This window comes from Hipposideros armiger, unplaced genomic scaffold, assembly GCF_001890085.2.
Source record: "Hipposideros armiger isolate ML-2016 unplaced genomic scaffold, ASM189008v1 scaffold_93, whole genome shotgun sequence".
NCBI classification, from domain to species: domain Eukaryota; kingdom Metazoa; phylum Chordata; class Mammalia; order Chiroptera; family Hipposideridae; genus Hipposideros; species Hipposideros armiger.
In genome coordinates this window covers 2,064,060-2,085,034 of record NW_017731443.1, presented here as the reverse complement: position 1 = coordinate 2,085,034, position 20,975 = coordinate 2,064,060, and the positions used below count along the sequence as shown (strand labels likewise).

The 20,975-nt window shown below is 52.1% G+C and overlaps 1 protein-coding gene across 3 annotated transcripts in view; it reads left to right on the top strand.

The window, feature by feature from the left end:
* Positions 1-19,814, top strand: part of CAPN1 (calpain 1) — a 20,303-nt gene extending 489 nt beyond the window's left edge. The window contains exons 1-22 of one of the 3 annotated variants that reach the window (XM_019645557.1): positions 53-407; positions 1,091-1,358; positions 1,525-1,594; positions 1,862-1,980; positions 3,540-3,673; positions 3,763-3,931; positions 4,724-4,807; positions 5,151-5,236; positions 5,550-5,624; positions 5,762-5,922; positions 13,139-13,317; positions 14,188-14,199; positions 14,985-15,196; positions 15,284-15,323; positions 15,919-15,984; positions 16,073-16,130; positions 16,898-16,962; positions 17,361-17,429; positions 17,689-17,767; positions 18,178-18,294; positions 18,629-18,687; positions 19,074-19,814. In XM_019645557.1, the coding sequence (XP_019501102.1) occupies positions 1,092-1,358; positions 1,525-1,594; positions 1,862-1,980; positions 3,540-3,673; positions 3,763-3,931; positions 4,724-4,807; positions 5,151-5,236; positions 5,550-5,624; positions 5,762-5,922; positions 13,139-13,317; positions 14,188-14,199; positions 14,985-15,196; positions 15,284-15,323; positions 15,919-15,984; positions 16,073-16,130; positions 16,898-16,962; positions 17,361-17,429; positions 17,689-17,767; positions 18,178-18,294; positions 18,629-18,687; positions 19,074-19,100 (2,148 nt within the window). In that variant the 5' untranslated portion in view covers positions 53-407; position 1,091 and the 3' untranslated portion in view covers positions 19,101-19,814. Of the gene's footprint in view, positions 1-52; positions 408-1,088; positions 1,359-1,524; positions 1,595-1,861; positions 1,981-3,539; positions 3,674-3,762; positions 3,932-4,723; positions 4,808-5,150; positions 5,237-5,549; positions 5,625-5,761; positions 5,923-13,138; positions 13,318-14,187; positions 14,200-14,984; positions 15,197-15,283; positions 15,324-15,918; positions 15,985-16,072; positions 16,131-16,897; positions 16,963-17,360; positions 17,430-17,688; positions 17,768-18,177; positions 18,295-18,628; positions 18,688-19,073 lie in introns of those variants that run through there. The other 2 variants (XM_019645558.1, XM_019645559.1) reach the window with 2 other exon arrangements.
* Positions 19,815-20,975: the final 1,161 nt, after the last annotated feature.

The window sequence follows — 20,975 nt, the reverse complement described above, 5'->3', positions numbered from 1 at the left end:
CCCCCCCCCCCCAGTGCCCTTCTGTCCAGGCCCCAGCCCTCCCCACCCAACAGACACTGGCCCCTCCCCAGGGACAACTCTGCCTTTTACTATTTTGTCCTGGAATTGGCCAGTTGGCCGTGGGCCTGCGGAGGGAGGGGCAGGGAGACACCGTGAGTAAGAGAGATAGAGAAGGTGCCCCAGAGATAAGGGAGATAGAGAGGAAGCGGGGTAGGAGCCATAGGAGAAGGAGGAGGAGAAGAAGGAGGAGGAGGAGGAAGGGAGGGAGGGAGGGAGGGTGGAGGGCGGAGGGGCCGCAGGAGGAGGGCGGGGAGGAGCGCTCTTCCTGGTTGGGCCCTGCCCTGAGCTGCTACCGGGGAAGCCAGCCGCAGGACTGCAGCGACCCCCACAAAACACTCCTCCTGCAGGTAAGGAGCTGGGTGGTGGGGCCAGGATTTCAGATCCTGGCCACTGCTCCCGGGCTGAGAGGCTGCCCTTGCCCTGGGCCCTCTGAGTGCTCGGTACAGGGGCCAGGGCTCGGGAAGCCCTACAGCCCAGGAGCCTGCCCTTAGCTGCCTCTAAAGGCCTGGGCTGGGGGAAGACCGGGAGGGGAAAGGAATGGGTCTCCACGCCCTGATCACCCAGCCTGTCTCAAGGTCCTGGGGAGGGGACCCCGACTGCCTGAGGTTCTCAGCCCCAAAGCCAGGGAAAGGGGCCAGTGAGTAGAAGCTTGGCTAGTTTGGGGAGGGGATTACAGGCAGGCAAACAGGGTCAAAGAGTCCTTTCCTGAGGTCTCCCCCCTTCCCAGTTCCCTGTATGATCTCGGGCTACGCCCTGCCCCACCTGACTGGCTAGCCCAGGACAATGAGCATCTGGGAAAGGAGAGGTGGTAGCATTGTGTGGGGGTAGGGAGGTGGTGGCCAGCACAACCCGGGGCTGGGAAGCCCCTCTCCTGGGAGCAGAAGGAAGTGGCAGAGTCCTGAGTTATGCGACGGGAATAGCTGGGGAAACCCTAGGTTTAGGAAGGAAAGGTGGGCAGGGGCAGGCTAGAGCCCCTTGAATTCTAGTCCTGGGAAGGCATGGGTTCTGAGCAGGCCGGTCTGTCTTGTAGCATGGCTGAGGAGTTTATCACCCCAGTGTATTGCACTGGGGTGTCTGCACAAGTACAGAAGCAGCGGGCCAAGGAGTTGGGCCTGGGCCGCCATGAAAACGCCATCAAGTACCTGAGCCAGGATTATGAGCAGCTACGGGCTCAATGCCTGCAGAGTGGGGCCCTTTTCCGTGATGACGCCTTCCCTCCAGTGCCCCAGAGCCTGGGCTTCAAGGACCTGGGCCCCAATTCCTCCAAAACCTATGGCATCAGGTGGAAGCGTCCCACGGTGAGAGGGGCCACCCCGGGTGGGACTCAATTTACCCCCATCCTGTATGAGGAATGGGAACAGGACTCCAGGTCCCTAGTGGGGAGTAGGAAGTGGGGTCTGGGGTGGCTGGGTTCCAGTTCCTGGGAGGGGCTGGTCCAGAGACAGGACTCTGGGTCTCTTGCAGGAGCTGCTCTCCAACCCCCAGTTCATCGTGGATGGAGCCACCCGCACAGATATCTGCCAGGGAGCACTGGGTAGGCCCTAAGGGGTTCTGGATGTTTTCTCCATAGAAGTTCCCCATGCCCATTCCTTCTGGCTTGGCCCCAACCCCTCCCTCCTGCAAGCCCAGGCAGGCTCTGGCTATCAGTGCTGGGGCTTGTTTGCCCAGATTCCTTGGGTCTTTTCTGTAAGTTGAGGGGTACACTGCCCAGGGATCCCCAGGTTCTCCCCAGCATGGGTACGCATGTGCCCCACCAGGAGCAGATCAGTAGAGCAGGCCTGATGTGAGTCTCCCATCCCAGGGGACTGTTGGCTCCTGGCTGCCATCGCCTCCCTCACCCTCAATGACGCGCTCCTGCACCGAGTGGTTCCACATGGTCAAAGCTTCCAGGATGGCTATGCTGGTATCTTCCATTTCCAGGTGAGGAGCAGGGTGGGGGAGAGAGTGGTAGCAGCAGGCATTAGAGGAAGTGAGGACTGATGACCCACAGCAGTCTGAAGTTAGGGTCCCTCAGGGCCACAATCTGCAGGGGCCAACCCTCCCTCTAGAAAGTATTTGACCTCTGGGTGCCATCTCAGATCTGTTGTGTATGAAACGGTTGGGCAGGTATTTTGGCTGGTGGTTCTCCTGGGTGGTTGTGTGTATCCGGGCGAAAGTGCTTGGAAGAGTAGAAAGATCTTTGTGTAATATCCTGTGGGACAAATCCTTTTTCCTCCCCAGGGTCTCAGTTTTCCCATCTGAAAAAATGAATATTCTGCTGGGGAAAACAGACCAGCACATTGGCCATCACCACCCATGGCAGCAATCTTCCCACCCACCCCCAACTCCTGCACTTTGGCAACCTCTAGCCTCCCATAGAGCCCTGCAATAGAGAAAGACCCAGGGTTAAGTCTATTGAAACCAGCTTTTCCTGACGCTGTGTATGCACAGGATTCATTTTTTTCAAGTCTCACTAAAGAATTCTTAATGAGCTGGTGTTGGGAGAGACACAGCCCCAGCAACACTGTATGAGACCCTCTGGCCACTGTGGCGCCAGCCCTGCCCCAGGGACTCCTCCTCCTGTCTCATCAGGGAACCCCCTCACCCTACTCCATCCTTATCCACCTTGGGAACTGACAGGACCCACAGTTAGATCTACATTGCCCAACTGCCACACCTGCCCGCACTGTCCGCAGGTGTGTGGCCTCACCATCCATTTCCCCCGCCCCCTTTCCTCGCTCCTCCAATCCGTTCCTCTGAGGCTTCTATTGGCCTGTTCAACACCCCATACCCGTGCTACTTACACTTCCTCCCCTTGCCCCATTGTTCTGCACCTGCCTGGTCCCCCCCCCCAACCTCCCTACCCCTGGGTCATTTCTGGCCCCAGGGGACCTGACTCCTCCCCTCCTGGGAATCCTGGCCCTTTGGTGACTCCTAAGCGAGCCCCAGGATTGCAGGAACCCCACCCATATTGTGGTTGAAGGATCTGGATGTCACATTTTGGGTCCACACCCACTTTACATACGTATCCCTCACCCCATTCCTATCCACACACACACACACACACACACACACACACACACACACACACACACACAAACACACACACACAACACACCCTAGCCTAGAATGGTGGGGGAGAGGTAGAGGGCATAGCCTAAAGGGGGCTAATCCCAGGAAAGCCCAGACCCCGGAGCTTTTCATACTTTCCATACCTGAAGAGGCACCTTTGTCTATTTAAAAAAAAAATCAACAGTGCTGCCCTAAAAGCTTTACCTTCATGATGGCATTAGTTCTCCCCCTTGAGGAAGGTACTGTTGTTCCCTTTTATGGATAGGGAAACTGAGGCTCTGGGGGGGTAGCTTGCTTAGTGACCTGTACCTAAGATACATGATCTAGAATCAGGATCTAGTAAGTGGAAGAGCTGAGGCTTGAGCTCAGGCCCAGAGGATCTCAAATCAGGTACTCACTGTGCTCTCCTTGCCCCGCCTCACACGTAGCTGTGGCAGTTCGGGGAGTGGGTGGATGTTGTCGTGGATGACCTGCTGCCCACCAAGGACGGAAAGCTGGTATTCGTGCACTCTGCCCAAGGCAACGAGTTCTGGAGCGCCCTGCTCGAGAAGGCCTATGCCAAGTGAGTAAGGGCTCAGGGGACAGCTGCAGGCCACCCTGGGGTGCAGGGTCCTACATGGTGCCTGAGCACTGACCTGGGGCCACCCACAGGGTAAACGGCAGCTATGAGGCCCTGTCGGGGGGCAGTACCTCGGAGGGCTTTGAAGACTTCACAGGCGGTGTCACCGAGTGGTACGAGCTGCGCAAGGCACCCAGCGACCTCTACCAAATCATCCTCAAGGCGCTGGAGCGGGGCTCCCTGCTGGGCTGCTCCATTGACGTGAGTGCACCCAGCGCATCCCTCGAGCCCTGAACCTCATCCCCCTAACCTGTGACCCGAGTCTTGTCTTTCAGGGGTTCTCTCTCCCAACCCAGCCCAGCCTCGTCTTCACCTAGGCTTTGCTCCAGCCCCTGCCACTCACCCCACACCACCTGGATCTTCACCCAGCCCCATCGATCACTTCAGTCCCATCATCCACCACCTCTGTGCCTTGTGTCATTCCTGTCCCCCAAACCACAGACCTCATTTTTCCGACTCATTTTTCTGACCTTCCGCTCCTCGTTCCTGTCTTTTAATGCCATGCCTATTGCTGTCTAGTTCACCAGCTCAGACCTCAGCTCCTTGCCTGCCCCAGATCCCGTTGGCCCAGTCTCTCTCCTGTACTCACAGCCTTCACTCCTTTCGCTGCTCTTCTGTTCCAATGACTCATCCCCAGACCTCCTCCTTGATAATAGGCCCCACTCCCACCGTCACTGCATCCTCAATTCTAACCCTGTGTGTTTGCACAGGGCCTAGCCAGCTCCGGCCAAAAATAGTGTCAGTGGGCATACCCAGGCTCCCTACCAGCGGTGACATTGGTGGAGCACCTGGGTGGCCCCCCTTCTAGGGACAGCATCTATATGTGGAGGTGATGGGTTGGATGGGGTCAGGGTCCCTACCAGCCACTCCCAATAGCTATAGTATGTGCAAGGGGAGATGTCCGAGACCCATGAGTACTTGGGGCTCATCTCTTACCTGGGGATAGGGGCACCTGGAACCTCGCCCCTGACCACAGCACACGTCTTCCTGCAGATCTCCAGTGTTCTGGACATGGAGGCCGTCACTTTCAAGAAGCTGGTGAAGGGCCATGCCTACTCTGTGACTGGGGCCAAGCAGGTACCGACGGGGCCTTCCGTGCAGGGTGGTGCCTGCCTCCTCACCTGCCCTTGCCTATCTGGCCTGTGACCAGGGCTGTGGGAGGACCTGGCGCTCATGTCCTAGCACTTTATCTGTCTCCTGGGGGACTCTTATTCTGAGATATTTATCTTGTCATGCCCTGATTCACTGTAGTATATGTACATAGCTGCCTTCCTCGGTGGTAAATTCCTGGCTTTTCCACTATATTTCTGGTGAATGGTGTGGTGTTGGGTGCTGAGCCAGGCTCGGCAATACTGAAGTGGCAGGAAGGGGTGTGACGTGCATGCCAGAAGCAGGCACTCATGGGAGATCTGGGGAACAGGTGAACTACCAGGGCCAGATGGTGAATCTAATCCGGATGCGGAACCCCTGGGGCGAGGTGGAGTGGACCGGAGCCTGGAGTGACGGGTGAGGGGCAGCGGGCACCGGCTGGGAAGGTTCGGGAAGGCTGATCAGTGTCACTGGCATTTCTGCTTGGGGCTCTGCCAGTCTGGGCTGGGGACTGCCAAGACCAAGCTCAGGCCACGTGGGCCCCTGTGCCCAGCCTGTGGTCATCTTCAGGGCATCTGACCTGGGCCTCACAAGGGAACCCCTGGAACTGGGATCTTGGGGCTTGACCTTGAGGAGGCCTTCTGACCTGGGCTAGGGGTGAACAGGCCCCAGGGACAGAGGCTGGGCAGGTCAGTGCCCACCAGCCCCTGTCAGTACCCTTTGTCCACAGCTCCTCGGAGTGGAACAATGTGGACCCTTATGAACGGGAGCAGCTCCGGATCAAGATGGAAGATGGGGAGTTCTGGTGAGCAACCCCCTCTTCAGTCTGGCCCTTCTTAGGGCCTTAAACCCCACCTCCCAAACCCCACAAACCCAGACTGTGCCATATCCTTCTGTGTCCTGGCTGGAGACCGTGGCTCACCTCTGCACCTCAATCCCCAGGATGTCTTTCCGAGATTTCATGCGTGAGTTCACCCGCCTGGAGATCTGCAACCTGACACCTGACGCCCTGAAGAGCCGGAGGTTCCGCAAATGGAACACCATTCTCTACGATGGCACCTGGCGGCGGGGGAGCACTGCAGGGGGCTGCCGGAACTACCCAGGTGACCTGACCCGATGGGCATGCACAGTGTACAGAGGTGGGGTCTGGGCCCTGCTGGCGCGAGGGGTTCAGGCAAGGCACGTCTTCTCGCTGAGCCTGTTCCTCACTTCTAAGATGGGGATAGTTGTGCTGACCTCTTGAATTGTTTGAGGAGTACAATACTGAATGTCCTTGTGAATTCTGAAGAGCCATGTTTGCCTGGCCATCTTGGGGCCTGTGCCCAGGGTGCTCACAAGGGGAGACTTTGTTGCCATCCAGCCACTTCTTGTCACTCCTCACCCTGAGACCTTCCTCCTGGCCCACAGTCTTCCTCCCTTATCCTTCTGTTAGCTTTCCCTGGGCTTGCAGACCCATGTGGATGACTTGGCCACAGGCTGGCCTTTCAGAGCTCCTTGCTATCCTCACCTGCAGCAACCTTTTCCTTCACCTCAGTTTAGCCACCACCCGAGAGCACACTGGAGCCCTTCCACACGGCCCTCTCTGACCACGCCTTTGACCCTTTCAGCGCCTTTATTTATTTATTTATTTATTTATTTATTTATTTTTATTTATTTATTTATTTTTATTTATTTATTTTTTTTTAGCTGAGCCATCCTGCCACCTGTTGGCAGCTCAGCGGCTGCTCAGCTCGGGCTGACTCGAACCGCTGTTGCTCAGAGCTCAAACTCTTGAGCGAGCTCTTAACCAACTGAGCCACTCAGCCGGCCCTTCAGCGCCTTTACTCTGCAGCCCTCAGCCTCGCTGAACTGTCCGATCTGTTGAACCCACTACTTTTGTACTATCCTTCATCTCCCATCTTGTCCTCTCTTTAACCAGGTTAGAGTCAGCATTTTAACCTTGTCCCTGCAAACAGTCTCAGTTTCCCGGCTCCTGTCTCCCTCTGCTCCTCTCACCTGGCACAACCACAGTCCTAGCTGAACCCTCTCCCCTGGCTTCAGAACTGTTGAATGTGGCTGGAGAGAAATCACACGACTGGGGCAGTATTTTCCCTGTAAATTCACAGCCACAAACCTCAAATGAGCACTTTGCACGGTTCCCAGCGATTCCACTACTAGTTAGCAGCGTCCCCACTCTCTTCTCAAACCTCCCTCCACTATTACTCTCATCTGCAGACCTGACCTTGCATGTCATTGAAAGATAGACCTCATCACGCAGGACACCCCCTCATATTCCCACCTCCAGATCCCCAGCCTGTCTGGACCTGTGCCATCTTTACTGCTTTCCCTCCTGTGACAGTGGTAGAACTGTCCCTGCTCATGGGATGGGGACCTCGACCTCTGTGACCTCTGCTTGGATCCCATCCTCCCTCATCTCTAAAAGCCTTGTTCTTGCATCCATCACCTGTCAGTCCTGTGTCATTATGCACAATCTCCAGTCTTAAAACAAAGAAACCCTCTCTTGACCCTACTTCCCCACCCATTTCTCTTCCCCACTTCAAAGCAAAATTTCTCAGGAATTGCCACATTTTCTGTTTCCTTTCTGACTTCCAGTTCAGTTTTTAACCCATTCCGGTCCAGCTTCCATCCTCACCACAATGCTGCAAATTGCTCTTTTGAGGGTCACTCACAGCTGTGACTTTGCCAGATCCACCAGTCTCTGTGCTCACAGCCTACATCCTCCAGCAGTTCTCAGCAGGGCTCACAGTCCTCTATTTTGATGCATTCCTCCTCGTAGGGACCCAGTTTCAGCTTTTCCCCAAATAGATAACCACTGTTCTCTGTACCATTTACTGAGAAGTCTGTCCTTTCCTCACTGCCCTATAGTGCCAGCTCCATCATAGAGCTCCCAGATATCTTTTGGGGCTCGCCATTCTGTTCCCCTGTCTGTCCCTCTGCCAATAGCACATTGATTTCGCTGCTATATTGGGTTGTCGGGAAAGTCATGACGTATTTTCCTATGTTTTTCAATGCAAAGATGCGTCATAACTTCCCTGACGACCCAATAGATTTATAAGTCCTGCCATTGGACAGAGTAAATTTCTTCTTCAAGAGTCTCTTAGCTAGTCTTGCATTTTGTTTTTCCATATGAATTTTAGAATCAGCTTACAAGTCGTACAAAAAACTGTTTTGAGAATTTTATTTGAAATGCATTGAATAATCTATAGGTCAATTTGGGGAGAGTTAATTAACATCTTTACAATTTTGAGTCTTCTTATCCGAGAATGTGGTGCAGTAGTCTCCCCTTACCTGCGTTTTCACTTTCCGTGGTTTCAGTTACCCATAATCAACCATAGTCTGAAAATATTAAATGGGAGATTCCAGAAACAAATAATTCATAAGTTTTTCTTATTTTATTTATTTTTTTTAACAATTTATAAGTTTTAAATTGGGTGCCATTTTGAATAGTTTGATGAACTCTCGGGCAGTTCCGCTCAATCTTCCCAGGATACGAATTATCCTTTTGATCAGCGTTTCCAGTGTATACTATATGCTCCCTGCTCGTTAGTCACTTAGTAGCCATCTAGGTTATCAGAGCCACTGCTCCAGTATCAGCGCTTGTGTTCAAGTCACCCTTATAGTAGCCTGACCCTGCGTTACAATGCCTACGTCATTCACCTCACTTCATCCCATCATGTAGCCATTGTGTTATCACATCACCACAAGAAGTGAGAACAGAGTAATAAGATATTTGAGAGAGAGACACACATTCACATAACTTTTGTTGTTATAATTGTTCTATTTTATTATTAGTTATTGTTAATCTCTTACTATGTCTAATTCATAAATTGAACTTTATTATAGGTATGTATGTATAGGGAAAAACACAGTATATACAGGGTTCTATCCTCGGTGTCAGGCACCCAATGGGCTTTTGGCACGTATCTCCCATGGATAAGGGGGGACTACTGTATATCTATTCATTTTGGCCTTCTTCAATGTGATAAAATTTTATAATTTTCATCATAAAGGGCTTACACATTTTTTGAGATTTATCTATCCTCTAGTTGCTATTGTAAATAGTATCTTTTTAAGAATTGCATCTCCCAAGGAAGAGTTGCTGATACAGTAATGTGCAGTTGACCTTTTAAATTTATTTTGTATCCAGCAAATTTGTTAAACTGTAACTAATTTTAGGGATTTATCTGTAGATTCTCTTTGGTTTTCTAGTTGATAATATAGCATCTGCAAATAATGAAATTTGTTTCTTTTCTAATTCTTATAACTTTTGTTATATTTTCTTTTTTAATGTGCTGGCTAGAACTGTAGAGTTCATTGAATAGGGGTGACTATGCCCTGGGGGGGTCTTAACCCTCTCTTAAAGAAAAAGTTTTCTACTCTGGGTTTTTTTGTAGAAACCTTTTATTAGATTAAAGCAGTTTAATTTTATTAAATATTTTTAGTTATATTTATTATTATAATAGGCTTTTTTCTTTTATGTGTCAACACGGTAAATTACATGTACCTTTTTTTTTTTTAAGATTTTTATTGAGGAATTAGGGGGATGGGGAACAGACAAGTTGCTGTCGTTTTGTTCTTCAGTCTAGTTGTGGAGGACGTTGTTTCACTGGCCCAAGTTGGCACCATCATTGCCCTCTTCCCGGGCGAGGCAGATCAGTCCCCAGCTTCTGGATGGCCGCTTACTGTGGCTGCTGGCTGCTCACGCTGGCTGCTGGCTACATGGCAACTCACTGCCACAGGGGCTGCAGCCTACACTGTCGCTGGCGACTCACGGCAGCCCAGCTCCAGGTTGAGCTGTTGTTCAGCATCTTAGCTGTGGAGGGCAGTGTCACTGGCCCTCATATGTGGGATCCGAACCGGGGCCCTCTGGCGTCCCAAGCCAGTTCTTAACTATCGTGCCAGCTCCACATGTACCATTTTTAAAATAGTAAATGAACCTTACATTCCTGACATAACTTCTTTATATATTAAAACAACACATTCGTGACATAACTTCTTTATATATTAGCTTTACATTGTGTTCATAAGTGAGATTTACCTCTAATTTTCCTTTCTTGTACTGACCTTACCTAGTTTTGGTATCAGTGCTGTATTTATATTTGGCTTATAAAGTGAATGGGGAAGTGTTCTCTCTTTTTCTGTTTTCTGGAAGAGTTTTGCATGACATGGGGATGATTTGTTGCTTGAATATTTGGTTGGGCTGGTCTGCAAAGCTGCCAGGCCTGCTCTTTTCTTTGTAATGAGATTAACTTTTTGATGCTGAGTATCTTTAATGGTGACGGGATTATTCAGGTTTTCTATTTCCTCATGAGACTTATTTTGATGAGTTGTATTTTTTAGTTTGTCCTATGCATCTGTTTTCAAAATTATTAGTGTAAAGCTATCCTTAATATATTCTGATATCTCATCTGTAATGAAATCATGTCTTATTCATAGTGTTGCTTTACACTTCCTCTTTTGTTTTTGTTAATCCTGTGAGAGGTTGACAGTATTCGTCTTTACAAAGAAATGACTTGACTTTGTGGATCCTTTGTAGAGTATTTTTCTGTATTATTAATCTTTGCTTTTCTGTTTATTATCTCATTGCTCTCTTTGGATTTATTTTTAGACTTTATTTTCTGACTTCTTAAATTAGATGCTTCTTTTATTCATTTGGGTTATTTTTTTCTATATAAGCACCTAAGGCAATAAATTTCCCTCCAAGTGTATCTTTGAGTTACACAATTTTGATACATAATGTTTTTAAAAATTGTGATAATTCACATAGCATAAAATTCACACTTTTAATGTGTACAATTCAATGGGTTTTACATTAGTATACTCACAGTGTTGTGTAATCATCATCATTATCTAACTCCGGAACCTTTTCAATACCCTCAAAGGAAACCTTGTATCCATGAGCAGTCCCTCCATATTCCCTTTTCCCCCTGCCCCTGGCACCCACTAATCTACTTGCTATAGAGTTGCCTATTCTGAACATTTCATATAAATGGAATCATATAATATATGGCCTTTTGCTTTTTCTTAACATAATGTTTTCAAAGTTCATCAAAGTTCAAGTGCATTGTAGCATGTATCAGTACTTTATTTCATTTTTATGGCTGAATAATATTCCATGACATGGATAGACCACATTTTGCTTATTCATTCATCAGTCTAGGAACATTTGGGTTGTTTCCAGTTCCTGGCTATTATGGGTAATGCTGCTATGAACATTCAAGTACATGGTTTGTGTGAGCATATGTTCTCTTGGGTTTATAAATAGGAGGGGGACCGTTGGGTTGTATGGGAATTCCATGTTTAACTTTTTTGAGAAACTGCCAAGTGTTTTTTTTAAAGTGGCAGCATCATTTTACATTCCCACTAACAATGTATGAAGGTTCCAGTTTCTCTACATCCTCGTCAACACTTGTTATTGTCCATCTTTTTCATTATAGCCATCCTAGTGGGTGTAAAGTGGTATCTCATTGAAGTTTTGATTTGCATTTTCCTAATGACTAATTATGTTGAGCATCTTTTCATATATTTATTGGCCATTTGATATATTTTTTGGAGTGTGTAGGCAAATAGTTTATCATGAATGTGTGTTGGGTTTTTTTTTTAATTAAATTTATTGGGGGTGACAATGGTTAGTAAAATTACATAGATTTCAAGCGTACAATTCTATAGTACATCATCTATATATCACATTGTGTGCTCACTACCCAGAGTCAGTTCTCCTTCCATCACCGTACATTTGACCATCTTTACCCTCTTCTACCACCTCCGCTGCCCTTGTGTGTTGGATTTTGTCAAATGCCTTTTCTGCATCAATTAAGATGACCTTTTTTTTTTTTTCTATTATTGTGGTGTAGTACATCGATTTTCTTATGTTGAGCTATCTTTGCATTCTTGGGATTAAACCCTATTACATGGTATATAATCCTTTTAATATGCTGTTGGATTTGGTTTGATAGTATTTTGTTGAGGATTTTTTACATTGATATTCATATGTGATATTGGTCTGTAATTTTCTTTTCTTGTGATGTCTTTATCTGGCTTTAGTACCAAGCAAATCTATGGATTTGCCTGTTCTGGACAATATAATTTAGTATAAATGAAACCATACAATATGTGGTTCTTCATGACTAGCTTCTTTCGCTTAGCATAGGGTCTTCAAGGTTCATCCATGATATAGCGTGTATCAATACTCCATTCCTTTTTATTGCCGAATAATATTCCATTTTCAGTTACAGCACATTTTGTTTATACATTCATCAGTTGATGGAAAATTGGGTTGTTTCTACCATATGCCTATTACAAATAATGCTACTGTGAATAGTCACATAAAAGTTTTTGTGTGGATCTATGTTTTCATTTATCTTGGATATATACCTAGGAGCAGATTACAGGGTAATCGGTAATTCTCTGTTTACACATCTGAGGAACTGCCAGACCATTTTCCAAAGCGGCTGCACCATTTTACTAAATTCCCTGTGTGTGAGGTTCTGATTTCTCCACATCCTAACACTTGTTATTATCTATCTTTTGGATTAATGTCAGTTTTGTGTGTGGACAGGGGCGATGCTGTGTTAGTACCTTTAAAAAGAAATTTTGCATAGTCTATCCAGCGCTTGGTTGCTTTAGTCAAGGGAGTTGTTCAGGAAACCGAATCACCAAACTGCCAGAAACGCAAGTCCTGTCACCCTTTGCTGCTCTGTGGCTTCCTAGCAGACCCTGCTTTCTCTCATCTTCTAAGTCACTGTGGACACCGCAGCTCCAGCCACTTTATAAAATCCTAGTCCAATCATACCCCTCCCTGCGCAAGCCTGTCAGGAGGGCCTTTGGTTCTTTGATTCAGTTCACACTCCTCACCACTGGTGGCTCCTGCCAACCCCTGGCATCTATCTCCCTGGATTCCCTGTGCTCATTGGAGCCTGGAGCTTCCTGAGACATTGGCCGCCCCCCCACGTGTGGGACTCTTAGTTCTCCCTCTGCCTGGCGCCTGCTTCCCCGTGTCTTCCCAGGGCTTCCCCATTCAGGACTCAGCTCAAATGCTACCTCCTCTGAGATGCTTTTTCTGACCAACTCCAGCTTGCTTATTCTTTGTAATTATTCATGAAACCGGCTTGCTCATATTTTCCCTCCCCTATCTGGAATATGAGCTCTGGAGGGCAGGGACCATGTGTCCCCATTGCAGGTCTGTCACATGGCACACGGGGAGCACTTAGTAATATTTGTTAAATGAATGAATGAATGGACAGGCACATGGGGAAGGGGCAGGCTTGGGGGGATCACTCAGCTCTGCCCCTCTGATCCTCACCTCTCCCCTTCCTGCAGCCACCTTCTGGGTAAATCCTCAGTTCAAGATCCGGTTGGAGGAGACGGATGACCCGGATGATGACTATGGGGGTCGCGAGTCAGGCTGCAGCTTTGTGCTCGCACTCATGCAGAAGCATCGCCGCCGCGAGCGCCGCTTTGGGCGTGACATGGAGACAATTGGCTTCGCAGTCTATGAGGTGAGCCGGGAGGGGGGGATGAGCACAGAACCCTGCTGGAAAAGCTAGGCTCCCACCCACCGCAGGCAAGCTCCGCCAGGGGGCGCCAGAGGACACCGCTGTCGACCCATCCTGAGCGATGGGCCAAATCACACCCCTGAGCCCAGGCAGGCACCAGCTGAGGCCCTCTGCCAGGCTTTGGGTGGGCAAGGGCCTAAAATTCATCCTGTCAGGTGGGGGAAGGGACAGGAAGATATTTGGCTTGGAGAGAGGAAGATACTGTGATTCACCCCCATTCTTAGAGGCCAGAAGGCAGCTCTTGGGAAGTGGGACCTGGAAGACAGCTTCTGGGACCAGACTTTGGCTCAACTTCAGAAAGATGTGGGCAAATGGGCTGCGGTGGAGGAGTAGTGGGCTGCCTGTCCTGGAAGTGTGTAAGCAGAGGCTGGTGTGGAGATATATGATAAGAAAAACCCTGCTTTATGCACTGTGTTCAAGACAGACAGAACCCCCTGGAGCTCCCTGGTGGGGGTAAAGGATGGCCACGGCCTCGGCCCAGGCCCAGAGTCCCTGACAGCGGAGGGATCTCTGATGTCCCGGAGCTGTAGGACATTGCTGCTGGCCACCCTGGGGGTTGTCCTAGGGGTTCTGATTCAGAGCTGAAGCCCAGGGCATTCTAGAGACAAAGAGAACCCTGCCTAAGCCACATCCCTCCTAGGGTCCCTCTCCATTTGAAAACAGGTCTGGGTCACCACTGACCCTAGGCTCAGGGCCCTGCCTCCTGGTCTCATCATTCTCGTCTTAAGAACTCAAGGCCCCTGCCCAACACATGCCACACCCTCTACCCCTTGGGCCAAGCACACATCTCTAACTTCTGTGTCTCTCTTACAGGTCCCTCCAGAGGTAGGTGTGGCACCTGACTCACCTGGATTTACATGCCCCTGAACGCACATGGCCTGATGGTACCCACAGGGGAGCAGGATGGTGGCAAGCCCACACGTAGAGAACTAAAATGTCACCTTGTTTTACTGCTCATAAAGTGTCCCCTCACCCCCCTCCCACTGTTTAATGGGCAGAGCAAACTGCTCTCTTGGGGGTCAGAGCAGCTAACAACTGAAGGAGCTGGATTTGAACCCTGGTCCTCAGAGCCCTGTTCAACATGCACACCCAAGGCTCTTCCTGCCTTACTGCTTACACGGTATGAGTGCTGGCTGAGGCCATCTGGGGCGCTGGTTAGGAGCAGGATGGTAGACGGGTTGAGTGTTCTGCACCCTTGAGCAAGTTGCGTAAGCATTAAGCCTCAGTTTCAGTGCCTATGAAATGGCCATAAGAACACCACCTCACAGGGCGGTTGTGAGCGTTAAATGAGGCGGCACATGTAAAGTGCCCTTTGGTGTCTGACACAGGTAATAATAAGTAGAACGTTATTTCATGGTGTTATAGCATCTACATTTACCTCCACCCTGTGCAGTAGGCAGGGTTATTACCCCCGTTTTACAGATGAGGAAACAGGCAAAATGACTTGTCAGGGTTGCAGCCTGTAGGTGACTAAGTCACAGCCCAGCTCTCCAGCCCCTTGGCCAGGATTGGAGCCTGGGGTCTGGGTCTGGCTCTGGGCCTGGGGACAGCTCCTAAGGGTGGGCTGAGTGGGCAGCCGCAGACCCCATGCCCTCCTTCCCTACCACCAGCTGGTGGGCCAGCCAGCGGTGCACCTGAAGCGTGACTTCTTCCTGGCCAACGCATCACGGGCCCGATCAGAGCAGTTCATCAACCTGCGGGAGGTCAGCACCCGCTTCCGTCTGCCGCCCGGGGAGTACGTGGTGGTGCCCTCCACCTTCGAACCTAACAAGGAGGGCGACTTTGTGCTGCGCGTTTTCTCGGAGAAGAGCGCTGGGACAGAGTGAGTTGACGGGTCCCCTCCCACTCCTCCCTCACAGCCCCCCTACTTCCCCCCTGACTGGCCCCTCTTTCTCCCCACCCTCTGCAGGGAGCTGGACGACCAGATCCAGGCCAATCTTCCTGATGAGGTGCGTGCCCTGCCCCCACCAGGCCTTCCTCCTCTCCCCCACCCTGGGTGTGTGATGAGGACCTGGGGGTCCTGTCCCCTGGGCTGCAGCTGGCAGAGCAGAGCCCTTCTTGGCAGGAGCCATGGAGTAATACTAATTCCTCATTTGCCCAGCACTTTACAGTTTGCAAACAACTGTGATAATAATGGCTCGAGGTCCCTGTGTTCTCGCTCTCTGCCACGTCTATGCTCAGCTCTTTCCCCTGGTCACCCTGTTTTCTCCACAACAACTCTGTCAGAGTGCTATCACCATCTCCCCTCTCAGTGGGAAACTCAAGCTCAGAGAGGTTAAGGAACTTGCCCAGGGTAGTGCAGCAGGGAACCAAAGCGCACCCTTCATCACTCAGCTGAACTGCACCCTTCTCATTTAGGGTATAAAAGTCCTGGGCAGGGGTAAAGCAGGGACTGGATTCACATTTTGCAGATGAGAAGAGTGAGGCTCAGGGACGTGAAGTGACACGTAGCTAATGGGAGGCCCCAGCCCGGCTTTCAGCTGCTGCCCATGCCGGGGCTGGGCTGGGGCGCCCCTGAGCTGCTTTCCCTCCTTCTCCATCCAGCAAGTGCTCTCAGAAGAGGAGATTGATGAGAACTTCAAGGCCCTCTTCAGACAACTGGCAGGAGAGGTAGGTTGGGGCGTGGCGGAGGGGGGCCTCTGGGGCACTGAGGGGCAGCCCTTCCATAGAACGGGTGCCATCCTCCCTCCTCCCCCAGGACCTGGAGATCAGTGTCAGGGAGCTGCAGACCATTCTCAACAGGATCATCAGCAAACGTGAGCGTCCCTGAGTGTCTGCTCTCCACCCGTGTCCTGTCCCCCATTCCCTCCAGAATCTAGGTTTCTGCTCCCACACTGAAGAGCACCCAACCTCTTGGTTTTCTTGGGTGGGAAAGCCTTCCACCACCTTCCCGAGCCCTACTTATCTCCATTTCCCTCCCAAACTTCTCACACCGTCTTGCTGGATCCCGTTCTCTATGCCTGAGCGCTGTGCCCTGGTGTGATTAGAGGCTTAGTCGCTGACAGCACCTTCTGGCCAATGTACAGGGCCCCTGCCTCCCAGAAGATGCACCCGGGGCCAGGCCAGGTGGCTCAGGAGCAGAGCTGGCTTCACTCCCCGATGTGCACAGCTGAAGGCAACAGACCCCCAACCTTCCCTTTGCCCCCACCTCTGACCTCCATCCACGCTGTTCCCTTGGCTCAGAACCCCTCTCCTTGTCTTCTTGCCCTGGGGCTTGCAGCCAACCCCACCTCTGCCATGTTTCCACCAAGTTCCTTTTACTTCTGTTTCACACTTGTTTCATTTTCCTCTGGTCTGATCATGGTGTTGACCTGGCTGTTGGGGCACTGACCGGTTTGATTACTAAAATACTTTAAACTATCATTTCTGATGATAAAGATGCTACTACACACGTACTCTGCTAGATCTTACATGCCATGGGCCAGGAATCATGTCTCCTGATCCTATCCCATGTGGTGCTTCCGCCTCGGGCAGGCCCAGGAAGCCCGCTGGGCTGGGGTGATGGAACTGGTTTTTCTTGCAGACAAAGACCTGCGGACCAAGGGCTTCAGCCTGGAGTCCTGTCGCAGCATGGTGAACCTCATGGACGTATCCTGCCATCGTGCTTGGGCTCGGGGATTGTAGGTGTGGGAAGGCCACTGGGTGACTTGTCCCAGGAACAGTGCAGAGAAAGGGCCAGAGCTGTGTGGAGTGTGAACAGACCGGTACCTTCCTGGGCATCATCCCATTGATTGAGGGGGGACCTGAGGCACGGGCAAGTGAGAAGTAGAGCAGGGCCTAGGTCCCGGAGTGACCCTAAGGCTGGCGCTCCTTCTGCATGCCTCCAATCTGTTACGATTCAGAGAGCAGGGCAGGCCTGGCCATGGGCGCTTGCCCCTTCTCCCCTCGTGTCGCTCTCTCTGTGGCTAGTCCCCTTCTCCCCACTTGCTCACTTTCACCCCATGCCTGGTTTAAGCTGTGGAGTTTTTTTCTTAATGGATACCCAGCGGGATGGCAATGGGAAGCTGGGCCTAGTGGAGTTCAACATCCTGTGGAACCGTATCCGGAATTACCTGGTAAGTGGCAGTGCCCTCCCCACTGGCAGTGCCCGCCTATGTCCTCTGCAAGCCTCAGTCACAGCAGAGCCAGGCCAGGCTGCAGGCTGCATGGTCTAGGTCCTCTGCCCTGGGTCTGCCTCTCCGGAGCCCACACACAACCCAGCTACTGACCCACCTTTTGGGCCTCTCCCCCGACCCTCAACAACCCTCCACCCTGGGGCGAACTGAAAAGGCTGGATGTCTCAGCCCAGCCCTCACCCTCTACTCCCCACCCTAGTCCATCTTCCGGAAGTTTGACCTGGACAAGTCGGGCAGCATGAGTGCCTATGAGATGCGGATGGCCATCGAGTCTGCAGGTGAGGCTGGTGGCACCTGTGGGTAGAGCCCTAGACAGGTGGTCCGGGCCAATTCCCTGACAACTGGCCCTTGTCCCTGGGGTGATGATGGCAATGGTGGTGTTGTGGGAAGAGCCATCTTCTGCCTTTTTCCTATGGTTACTGAGCTACGTGTTTTAGTAGCATTTCCTTTTGCCTTCACTGTAGCCTAATGAGGATAAGGGCTCTTATTGTCCCCGGTGTGCACAGAGAAAAGTGCAACTCAGAGAGGGCAAGTGACTGGCCTGAGGCCACACAGCCAGGGAGGGGCGGAGCGCTCCACAGCCTCCAATGAGAGGGGTGCAGGGCTCGCCCTCCCAGCCCTAGTCCCCCTCCCTGTCCCCTTGGGCTAGGCTGTGCCTCCCTGACCCACACCTGCTCTCCTGGGACAGGCTTCAAGCTCAATAAGAAGCTGTATGAGCTCATTATCACCCGCTACTCGGAGCCCGACCTGGCTGTGGACTTTGACAACTTCGTGTGCTGCCTGGTGCGGCTGGAGACCATGTTCCGTGAGTGTCCCCACTCAGCTCCCTCCTCCAGGCCTGTCTCAAACTTGTCCTCATGAGCAATGGGAATGACAGATGTAGGCCCGTACCATGGCGTGTGTCAGGGAGGCCAAGGTCTCCAGAGTAGGGGCCCCAGCGGGTTGAGTGCCAAGAGACTGAGGAAAGGGGAAACTCTGGAGGTGGGGGGCTCTCAAGCAGCAGGAAGGGCCATTTCTGGCTGTGATGGGTGAGAGAGATTGGGGTACTGTGTGGAGGTGGGAGGGGAGAGGCAGGAGGGGGACTTGCGTGAATGTTCCACAGAATTTTCAGTCCATGTCTTCTTTTCTCGAACATGCAGGGTTTTTCAAAACTCTGGACACAGATCTGGATGGAGTCGTGACCTTTGACCTGTTTAAGGTGGGAACCTCCCTTAACTAATGGGGGAAGGCACTCAGGGGTGGTGGAGTATTTCTACCTTCCTGGGGTTGGAGCCTGTGGTCTCAGAGCCACCCTAAAGGCTGGGCCACCTGAGTCCTAGAAGGATGGGGTGGGGTGTCTGGGTTCTGGGAAAGGAGCAGGAAGGGGGAGTAGGAAGTGGGGGCCAGGCCCCTGGAGGCCTCTACAGGAGTCAGCAGCCTGGTCTCCCAGGAGTAGAGAAGATATGAAAGTGCCCCCCTAAGAGGGTCCCTCTCCCACTTTTCCTGAAGAGATAGTGGCTCCTGAACCAAGGGGCTTGGAGGCTCGGCTTGGGGTTTCTGCTGCCCCTGGCTGACCCCTCCCTCTGCTCTTCTTTCTACCGGCAGTGGTTACAGCTGACCATGTTTGCATGAGGCGGGGTTATGCCCCCTTGCTGTGTCCCTTTTCCTTCCTCATCTGCCAAGTCACGCCTTCCTGCCATACCACACCAGGCCACACCAGCTGCAAGTGCCTTCCTCGGAGCGGGAGGTGGCCTCGCCTCCTGTCCCCCGACCTCCCAGCCGACACGGTTCATCTGCTCTGGGCCGAGCTGTGTGGCCCTCCCTGTTCCACTGGCCATAGGCTCAGATGGACACCCCCCCATGCCCCCCCGCACAGCCCCTCCTGTTGCCAAACCAGGAAGGCAGCTTTCGCTTATTCCTGCCTCAGGATGGGGCTCCAGGGGGAGCCAACAGCCCCAGACCTCCCAGCATCCTGATGTGTCCTCACCCCTTACTCTAGAGGCCACCCACCTGGCCTCAGCTGCACACTTTAAACCATAACCACTAAAGCTCTACACAATCTGTATTGTAGCGTGCGGAGCCCCCTCCCAGCCGGGTCAGCCTCCCCAGGGCTGGGAATCTCTGTTCCTGTGCGGAAGCCAATGCGCCCCTCTGCCCCATGGCCTGGCCCCCAGTCCTGCCCTGGCCTGGGGGGTGGTCAGGCCTTCCCTCTCCCCGCCCTCCCTTATTTTTTATATTGGTGATTTTAAAGGGGACTCTTCAGAGACTGGGGGACCAGGTGCACCTGGGTCTGGGGTGGGTGGTCTCATGTTTCATGCAGAGAAACCCAAAGTAATAAAGGAAGAAGCCCCACATCTGTCTCTGGAGTATGTTTCCGCCCAAACCTGCTGCTTGGGGGTCACCAACAAGGCTTGGCCTTCAGGGACAGCTCAGGGCCTCACGCCCACCCCACCCCAGCCCCCTCCCCCTCTTTTGCCACTGCCCCAAAGGCTCGCACCCTTGTTGGAGTACTAGGCTTCTGGGAGGTTGGGGAGGATGGGACCCTGGCTGCAGGGACAGGGCCACACTGCTGGGGTCCCAGGTGGCCCTGCTGTTGGTCCTTGATGCCCTTCTGGCAGCCCCGGAGGTCTGACTCCTGCCTTCCCTACAGGCTCCTCCTGTCTTTGAGGTTTTGACTGAAACCCAAACCCCTATTTAGCACAATCTTGACCCCCCAGGAAGTTCCCCAGACCACAGAGCCTCCTTCAAGTCCCCTGGGGGGGGGGCGGGGAGTTGCCCCTGTGACCCAGACACCTGCGGCTTATGTAAGCTGCTCCAGCCCCCTCTGGGATCCTGGCTTTTCTTACCAGAGACAAGAGTGGGTTGAGGTGGGGATAGAGGAGGAGGTGGGATGGTGGGGTTGAAGGGACAGCCACAAACTAGGACAGTAACTGCAGGACAAAGACTGGTGGAGCCCAGGTGTCAGGGGTAGGTGCTGCCCTCGGCTGCTGGGAGCCCCCAGTGGAGCCCCGAATGGCAGACTGCCATGACTCTGCCCACCACAGGCTGGCACAGGGCCTGGAGCAGGCTGTCCTGAGCCTGCATGGTGCCTTTGGGAGTCCCTGGGCCAGGTCCTGGGGGGTGGGGGTCTCAGTGTCCTCATCAGCAAGGGGAGTGGCCGTCACTTCCTGGGAGCCTGGGCTGGTGGTGAGGGCCAGGTGGAGGGGCAGGTATACCAGCCTCACCCCCTTAGTTCTCTGTATTGGGTTTTGCTTGATGAGAGAGTTGGAACATTGGGTCTGGATGATCTCTGGGCCCTACTCCTTCACAAACTCCCATTCAAAGGAAAGGGGATGCATTTACTGCTGGGGTCCTCCAGTGAGGGCAGTGAGCTGTTTGTTATGCAGTCCTCTAGGACCACTCACTTTTCAAACTCCAGAGGTGAGAGAGAGAGAAATGAGGAGAAAGGGCCTGCAGGGAGGGGGAGCCCTGCAGCCATGGGGATACCCGAGGCCTCCTGTGAGGTGT